This window comes from Salvelinus namaycush, chromosome 31 (genome assembly GCF_016432855.1).
Source record: "Salvelinus namaycush isolate Seneca chromosome 31, SaNama_1.0, whole genome shotgun sequence".
Taxonomy (NCBI): domain Eukaryota; kingdom Metazoa; phylum Chordata; class Actinopteri; order Salmoniformes; family Salmonidae; genus Salvelinus; species Salvelinus namaycush.
The window spans coordinates 24,149,930-24,159,351 of NC_052337.1; the positions used below are offsets into that span (position 1 = coordinate 24,149,930).

General features: G+C 41.2%; 1 protein-coding gene across 1 annotated transcript; it reads left to right on the top strand.

Moving 5' to 3' along the window:
* The first annotated feature begins 4,680 nt into the window (after nt 1–4,680).
* On the top strand, nt 4,681–9,057 carry si:ch211-222n4.2 (uncharacterized protein LOC101885505 homolog). The gene is made up of 6 exons (XM_038970087.1): nt 4,681–4,966; nt 5,750–5,797; nt 6,611–6,740; nt 6,826–7,042; nt 8,485–8,585; nt 8,830–9,057. Exons 1-6 carry the CDS (start codon nt 4,681–4,683, stop codon nt 8,963–8,965), a joined length of 918 nt encoding a protein of 305 aa, XP_038826015.1. The 3' UTR covers nt 8,966–9,057.
* The last annotated feature ends 365 nt before the right edge of the window (nt 9,058–9,422 follow it).

Genomic DNA, 9,422 nt, shown 5'->3' on the forward strand with positions numbered 1-9,422 from the left:
GCTATTACACGGATAGAATCTATGGATAATCTTAAAGGAGATCTCCTTTACTTTATTGGTCACCATACATTTGTGTGGAGTGAGCCAAGCATGGCGCCACTTTACATCAAACGATGAAGCCCAGCAAAAAATCGCAGAGGGAATAGACTTCCTGTAGAAAATATCCCTTCATAAACTATTGTTGAATTTCATATCTAGTAGACCAATGCCATTCACCTGGATATCGCTTACAATCGGAGATATTCCAAAAGATGCATTATTCTAAAGTAAAGTTTTTATCCCACTAGGTATAGCTTTAATAACTGTCATATTCCTTGCTTGAAACCTCAAAGTTGTATCTTTCCATAAATTCTCTCTGTGTAAATAGATTCCCACTAATATTAACTAATTGGCTGACAAGGACAATGTTTTTCGAGAACCTTTTATGGTGAAATAACATCTTGTTTCTATGTAATATCGACCCATTGTTCCATATAAAACATTTATGAGGTGAAAAGCTGAGTTTATACAACAATGCCCAGCACATTAAAGCCTGCTTGTGAAAAGCCGCCAGTTTCACAGGAAGTTTACCCACAATATATGGACATTGTAGTAAAAAATTAAGCCCTCCGAACTTCTGAAAACAAAATGAGGTATAATATTCCAGAAACTATGAGGATTTTTTATGTACCTTTTAATCCAGTTGACCTTTGATATCTGAATGAAGAGAGTGAAGTCTAAGACATTTAGACCGCCATCACAAACCCTGTTGGTGATAACATCTCTTTTTATCTTATGTGGCTTGTTTTTCCTTATGAAGTTATACAAAAGCCTATCTAAGGTACAGCAAGTGGATTTGGGAATGGATGAAAAATAGATGAATAGATGAAAAAAGATAGGATGCACGATATAGCCCCTCAGCTTTGGATAAAAGCACCCTTCCTTGAAGACTTAAATCACTCCCTAACCATGAGGAGATTTTCTTTTGACAGATTCAGTTACAGGGTTCAAATTAAGATCACCAAAAATCTTAAAGCTGTGAATGATCTTTACACCGAGGTAGGTTACAGTATCTTTTTCAGAGATGTTACAATCTGCTGGATTGACAGCTCCTTTAAAAACAAACATCTCACATTTGGAAAGATTTAATGCCAAAACTGAGATTTTGGAGAACTGCTTCACGATATCCAATGCTAATCTAGCTTGTGACACACTTAAAAAAATTTAAATGGTGTCATCCGCCAGTTGGGATATCTTGATCTCTCTGGCCTGGAATGTAATGCCTTCAAATTGACTTTTATGAACTAATGAACATAAAATTTGAGATACTAACAGAAATAAAAAAGGTGAAATTGGACAACCTTGTCGTATTCCTTTGTAAATGTTAAACCTTGAGGATGTTCCATGACAGAGTTTGATACAGCTATTGCCACCATTATATAGAGTTCTAATAGCATCAACAAAAAAATGACCAAATTTCAAATGCTTAAGACAATCAAAGATAAAATTGTGACTTACTGTATCAAATGCTTTCTGAAAATCCAAAAATAGGCTAACAGGGAAGTCATTCAATAGATCACAATACTCAACCAAGTCTAACATCAGCCTCAGATTATTAGATATATGGAGCCCTTTCATAAACCCTGATTGACATTCATCAATCAGATCATTCAAGCAAGACTTTAACCTTTTTGCAAAGATTAAGGCTATAATTTTGTAGTTGTTATTTAGGAGTGTGATTGGACGCCAATTATCATTATTTAACTTCTTATGGCTGAAGGGGCAGTATTGAGTAGCTTGGATGAAAGGTGCCCATATCAAACGGCCTGCTCCTCAGTCATAGTTGCTAATATTTGCATATTATTATTAGTATTGGATAGAAAACACTCTAAAGTTTCTAAAACTGTTTGAATTATGTCTGTGAGATTAACAGAACTCATATTGGCAGGCAAAATCCTGAGTTGAAATCAAAACAGGAAGTCAGAAATCTGAGCTTGTATGTATTCACCAGAGTCCCTAATGAAATCCCCTTGAGCTATTAATGATGTTGAACTGCCGAGGGGTTCCACTAGATGTCAACCATCAATATAAATTATAATGAGACTTCTATGATGTTGTGGGAGAGAATGATAGCAGAATCAGTCAGGTGTCCATCAAGCAGCCATTTTCTGATCATGCGAAGTCACTTATGTTCCATTGCTCACGAAGACAAGAAGGAATACTCCGGTTGGAACTTTATTGAAGCTATATGTTAAAAACATCCTAATGATCGATTGTGTACTTAGTTTGAAATGTTTCTTCGACCGGTAATATCACTTTTTGAAGTTTTTGTCCGATATAACGCTGACCAGAATTAGCGTTTGGATATGTAAACCAGACGCGCTAACAAAAGAAGGTATTTGGACATAAATAACGGATTTTTTCGAACAAGACAAACATTTATTGTGGACCTGGGATTCCTGGTGTGCTTTCTGATGTAGATCATCAAAGGTAAGGGAATATTTATCATATATTTTCTTGTTTATGTTGACGCCATCTTTGCGGCTGTGGTGTTTTACTTTTGAGCGCAGTCTCAGATTATAGCGTGGGTTTCTTTTTCCGTAAAGTTTTTTTGTAATCTGACACAGCGGTTGCATTAAGGAGAGGTATATCTATAATTCCATGTGTATAACTTGTATTATCATCTATATTTATGAGTATTTCTGTTGAAACGATGTGGCTATGCAAAGTCACTTGATGTTTTTGCCACTAGTGAATCTAGTCGCCTCAATGTAAACTCAGATTTTTTTATATGAATTTAATCAAACAAAACATGCATGTATTGTGTAACATGAAGTCCTATGAGTGTCATCTGATGAAAATAATCGAAGGTTAGTGATTAATTTTATCTCTATACTGGTTTTTGTGACGCTATCTTTAGCTGGAAAAAATGGCTGTGATTATTGTGGTTTTGTGGTGACCTAACATAATCGTTTGTAGTGCTTTCGCTGAAAAGCCTATTTGAAATCGGACACTTTGGTGGGATTAACAACAAGATTACCTTTAAAATGATATAAGACACATGAATGTCTGGGGAATTTTAATTATGAGATTTCTGTTTTTTGAATTTGGCGCCCTGCACTTCGACTGGCTGTTGTCATATCGATCCCGTTAACGGGACTGCAGCCATAAGAAGTTTTAAGAGATCCTTGTGTGGTTTAGGTATAAGACTAATAACCCCTTGCTTCAGAGAGGCAGGTAGTTCTCCCTTCTTTATAGCCTCTTTAAAGGTTTCAAGTAAAAATGGTGCTATTTCTTCAGAGGTTTTTTCTTCCCAATACGATGAGAGACATCCACAGCCATACCCATATATCCATCGGGGAAGTCCGGTGCCACACGGTTACAGTTGTCTCTTACTAAGCGCTTCACATTCTCATCCTGGTCCTCCGGGACACCGTAAAGCCGTAGCCCCCCCACCTTCTCCAGTATCGCTCTGCTTCCGATAAGCGCTCTTGCATGCCTGCGATGGTCTTCTCCTGTGCAGTGCATTTCTCATAAGTAGCAGTGTTTGCAAGTTTAAGCTCTTCGATACTCTTGTATGCATGATTCAGAGAGGTCTCGAGGTCAACTATTTTTTATGTGTTTTCGCATATCATTTTCTCCAGACCATCGGCTCTTTCGTTTATCTTTGCAGAGACAGCATCGATTATGTTGACCTGTAGTTCGCGCCAAGACAATTCTTTCTGTGTCTTTTTGGGTGCAGGACTATTGACTGGATTTTCAGAATCAACCGAATGTCCAGAATCCTCCATTTCTTCTCCTGAGGAGTCAGGTGGCGGTTTTTCTCCAATGTATGAGTGCTCAGCTAGCAACTGTATTCTCCTCCCTTTGCTCTTTCGCACATTTTTTTCTTCCATTTATCAAAGTTTCAGATCAAATTAGAGGTCAACTAAACGTTGTTCTCTATTGTGTTTACTATAAGCCAAGTTCTGTTAACGTTTATCCCTCTCAAACGTACTAAAATGTAAGGTTACTCGGAGCAAGCTGAAATCTCGTCTGCACTCGCCGCCATCTTCAGCACCCCCAGTCTCGCGATGTTGCTACTCTGGGTTTGGAAACTCTGCTACACATAGGACCATATGGCATTCACAGGGTGCTTTGTACACCAAAATGTCAGTCGGAACCGGTCCAGGCCCGTTCAAAGTCCCCCAAATGGGGAACTTAACATCTAAGAAATAAAGTAATGAAAATTGAATTGAAGATGAAATGATTTGCATCTATCGTTTCTGTATGCTTGTCTATATGTGATCTTGCAAAGACGAGACAGACATTTACAGTGACACAATGCTGCGTTCGAATGGTAGAATGTTCAGATACGTTTTTATTTCCCGCCACCGGAGCTACACATTCTGGTTGTCATGGCAACGTTGTATGGGAGTAGTGCATGTCCACCAAGGACAGTGAAAAGGGAAATAAATCGTTGTCGGTGTATTTTAATTTTTCCTAGCTATCTCGTTAAATTGTTTCTAAACTTTGCATATTGTGGAGGTGAACAATCCATTTAACCGGGAACGTGTACGATAAGGGGTAATGGCTGCACGATTATTCATGCGGATAGAATGACCTGTTGTTGCTTGTTAGTATAGCTATCTACTATGTAGCTAAGTTAGCTAGCCAGTTAAAAAAAACTGTCGTGTTGCTAGCTAACCGTATAGCTTAGCTATGTCAGGCAACAGTCTTCCGCCTGTGCGAAATCTACCCCACTGGTCCCGCGTTGGATGTCTTGACAAGCCTTGCTTTCCACAACCACGTCCTTTCCCGTTTAACCACCTTGAACCGCTGTCGGAATCACCCCGTGGGGACAGTGGGGGAGAGGTCTCATCTCACCGGGACACGGATACTCGCGTTGCATCGCTTCAGAGGAATATTCAGTTCCTGCAACTACAGCACCAGGACACTCTTCAGAAGCTACACGGTGAAATAGATGACCTCAGACGGGAAAATAAAGGTGAGTCAAACCTGTCCTCGTGTCTTTGCTGATGTTTTTGATTTCCAAAAGCGTCATCATAGGCAGCAGATTTGTTTGTCATGGTTTGAGCGCCATAATTTTCATCTTTGCACAGTAACGTTATACATCACGTTACTGAGTTAAAATAGCATATACAATGTATGGCCTTTCCCCTTAACTATACCAATGCCACCATTTAAGCTAGACTACTGCTTTTCTTTCCATACAGCCTAGTAGGCCTACATTTTATGGGTAGCCACTAGCCAGCAATAATTTGCATATGATAAAGTTTTCTTTAGTGGGAATCTGTATCTGTAATACATGTTTGTTTGCACGCTTTTTAGCATGATAATCACACAGGGATCTGAGGATGAGGCACTGCTGACAGAGGTGACACACTATAGTCTAGCGCTAGTGGTTGCGTAGTGATACAGTTGAATGAGGAAAATGAATGAGGAAAATGAAAGGATGGTGAGTCTCACCGTGGGAGGCGGTGGAATGCAGTATCACTTTACAGAACAGACAAGCTTCTCTATATCGCCTCCGCATCCTATCCCCCCACAAAGAGATATTTCAATCCAGTTAAAAAGAATCACATGGGTCCTCTGTCTTCACTCTGTCAGAGCAGCGAGACACATAGTGCCAAGGTTGCTCAAATGACCTTGTTACAAGAGCTTATAAACAGCACGGCAGTTGAGGTATGCTGTTGCTGCCACCTGTCAAGTCTACTTCTGTTCTGTGTCATGTCTTCTACATGACCACTCTTTGACTTTGATGTTACAGAGCTGCAGTATAAGCTGATCATGGAGCCTTCAAAGTCTTGCAGAAAAGGTAGGCTTCAATCATCTTTGACAACTGTGAACGCTGCGTGTAACACATCCGGTGTCAGGATAAATAAGAACCCAGGTCTGCTAACTTTCTTTAATTATGTTTAATTACCGCAAACAATGAATGGCAAATGCAATTTTCGTATATACGGGTTCGCTGTATCACCACGCAGGGTTAACAGGGAACTGGCAGGAAGTACGTAAACAGCTGTTCTTATACCGTGATGACGTAGTTTCAACGCGTCTGTTGGCCTATCACAGTAGAGGCTGGGCGTGGTTTAGACTTTGCCCCCCTCGGATTTGTCCAAGCCCCTTGGCGCGTTCCTTTTGTCCACATCTGGTTGCTGGGTAGATTAGATCCGTCTTGTGTCTGTCGATTCTACACTGAAACAGTTCCTAATATGGTATTGTCCAGTATTCTAAACTCCTGGTTGGTCTAGAGAGATGCACCCCTCCCCTCTCCAGACTGTCCACAGCTTTTATGGCCTGTGTTGGTCAGTCCTTACACCTACACACACACCCCCCTCTGTATTGTTTGTGTGTGTGTGTGTAACAAAACAATATTCCTCTTCAACCAATATGCTAACAGCCTATAGTGCATAAACATAAATCCTAACACAACCTCTATGCTGGAACAAGTGGGCTAGGTCTATAATCCTCTTGGGACCAAGAAAGCATTGGATCTTCGACTTTCAGATCTGTGGTCGTTAGATATTACTTTTCACAACATCTCTTTAAGTTTCCCATAATAGAAATCAATGAACAGAACAATGATTGTGTAAGCTTGTGTGGCGCATATGCCTACCTATTGGGGAAGGTATTTCTTTAGAATCAAGCCGCCGGAGCACAAGGCCACCGACACAGGGCAGTGAGGCCCAGACAGAGAGAGTGATCTACCTGGAGCAACCTTTACAAGACACATGCCCATCTCAAGACCCATGGCTCAGGTAAGCATCCATACCTCTAACCCCTAGTTCATCTTCTCCAAAAGTGTCTTGTCTAAAAACACTTGTTTGACCCCCACGGAAGCAGTATAGCGGGGGACGGTTGTGTGGCTCACGCCGACACTGAGACCACTGGAGTGGCAAAGCAAGAACACGAGTCAGAGTTGAGGGGAGGCCTCATCACCTCTCTACAGCCACTCCGGATCCAGAGCAGCCCATCCCATCCCCCCCGACCCCCCACCCTGCAGGAATGTGAGGTTATCATACGGCAGCTCTACAAAGCCAACAACCTGCAGTCTCAGGAGGTCAGATGTCATCCTCTGACACATTGATGCTATTGCACAGTCCCTTAGCATTGGCCAACATAGCTATGGTTTAGAACAGTGGTAACCAACCTTTTCTGAGTCCAGATCACTTTCGCAGTCAAAAAGCAAGTGGAGATCTACTGCTCAGATTTTATTTTTTTACATTAACCTCATACAAACAGTTTTGTAGGAATAAGGTTTGGGCAGTAAGCCTAATACATTATCACAGCATATTGGCTATATGATTGGCCTGCCAATATTGTTAATCAGACCATATTATATTTCAAAACTCAAGCTTTGATAACAAAATATACCAGTTGGTTTAGCACTTGTGAGGCACTGTGGAGCATGAATTGAAATAATTAGCTTTTTTATTTTACTGGGCTAATGGTACCTGCATCTGATGGTCAACGAGGTCAAATCAGGACGATGACCGTTCAAAACTATTTTTCCCAACTGCCTCTCACAGTCCCTGCTCTCTCCTTCCTTTCCTCCGGTGAGACTGACCAGAGAGAGGGGCAGTCTTCCACCTGATGTCGAAACTCAAGTCGCACCGCATCTGCCTCATGCAGAAAATTCATGTTGTTCCTATGACCAGAGAAAGTTAAATATCCCTTAATATTAAATTCGACACGTCGAGCTGCTAATAAATAATAAAACGCAGGGCTATCGATACTTGGCTACTCATTCATTGCAGTTGCAGCCTGAGCAAAAGTACAGAGAAGCGTGTTTTGTAATAGTGTTGAATAAAAACAGTGACAGTGCTGAATATAAACTTAAACATGAACTCACTCATAAAAACAGCAGCTTTTTGCTGTATTTGTTGACAGTCTCTCTGTGGTCATGATTTTAAAAAGTTATTACATCTTATGTAGGCTAGTAGCCTATTTAACTTGGCTGTGGCCAGGGTCATGGAAGCTCTGTAACCACAGTGATTTGAGCTATCCAACTGGGCAGCGCAGTAGGTGCACTCGATTTAGTCACAGAATTGCCAGTCTGGAGTTTGTCTCATGGGAACACTTTGCTTACCTGGTGCGCAGGTCTTTTGAATCAAGTGCACCTACCAGTAACAGGTCAACACAATTTTTTTTAAAGGAGCGCAAGCCTTTATCGTTCGTTGGCTTTTCTACAGAAATATTTGGTGATCGACTAGGAATGCCTTGAAGATCGCGATCGACCGGTTGGCGACCACTGGTTTAGAATGATTCTACTAAAACCGGTCATTTCGTGCAGCAGACAATTAAAATAGATTCACATTGTAAAACCATAAACTACATAAATATGTCTTACATTTACAAGGGCATGCATGATTTGTCATTTGCCCAATAGCTAGTTGTTTTCTGACCATGTTCTCCATAACTCAATGTAAAGTTTACATGGAGAACTGACTGTCAGTGTTTTTCAGTGAAGTATCGCTCTCCCTGATGGTTTGTTTCATATAGATTATACGTGTGAAGGCTGTCCTCCGAGACATTGTGTTCAACAAGAAAATCACTCCTGAGAACTACATCATGACAAAGGCCTACCTTGCTGACAGCACCAGGTAAACAGCAGTTTAGTAGGCATCTTTTTCACCTGATTAAATCATTTACATTTTTTTTTCTTTTAAATACAGGTAAATTGTACAATACATTTGATTTCCCTCTCAGCAAGGCAGAGAAGTTTCCCCAACTAGCACTTCAACCACTTCCCAAGAGAATGTAAGTGAATCTTTCCTAATCTCTTATACAGAAACAATAACCTTGGTAGTGGAACAGCTATCCTCCATGTCCCTGTACCCTTTCCAGGTCTGGGAACCAGGCAGGGGTGACAGAGAGGGTGATCCTCCCAGCCCTCAAACAGCACCTGAGCTCCAGCATCGCAGAGAGGCAGAAAAGGACCCAGGCTGTACAGAGGAGCAGGCTGAGGAGAACAGTGCATTGAGAGGGACAAACAGTACAGCAGGCCAGCCAGCACCGCAGAACCAAAGCCTCTTCAAAATAAGATCAGGACCGGCTCCTATTATGGCCATTGAAGGACTTCAATTACCACTGAATGAATGTTAACAGTACTTGTCAAAAGTTTGGACACCTACTAATTCCAGGGTTTTTCTTTATTTTTTACTATTTTCTACATTCTAGAAAATAGTGAAGGGAAAAGGGGATACACGTAGTCAGTTGTCCAACTGAATGTATTCAACTGAAATGTGTCTTCCGCATTTAACCCAACCCCTCTAAAATCAGAGGAGCGGGGGGCTACCTTAATCGACATCCACGTCTTCGGCACCCAGGGAACAGTGGGTTTACTGCCTTGCTCGGGCAGAACGACAGATTTTTACCTTGTCAGCTCGGGGATTCAATCCAGCAACTTTCCAGTTACTGGCCCAACACTAACCACTTGG

What these genes read in the sequence shown, in the direction of transcription:
- si:ch211-222n4.2 (XM_038970087.1), top strand. Translation starts at nt 4,681, where the DNA reads ATGTCAGGCAACAGTCTTCCGCCTGTGCGAAATCTACCCCACTGGTCC. An exon ending in CCTCAGACGGGAAAATAAAG is followed by an intron (nt 4,967 to 5,749) that starts GTGAGTCAAACC and finishes TTGATGTTACAG; the next exon opens with AGCTGCAGTATAAGCTGATC. An exon ending in TTCAAAGTCTTGCAGAAAAG is followed by an intron (nt 5,798 to 6,610) that starts GTAGGCTTCAAT and finishes CTATTGGGGAAG; the next exon opens with GTATTTCTTTAGAATCAAGC.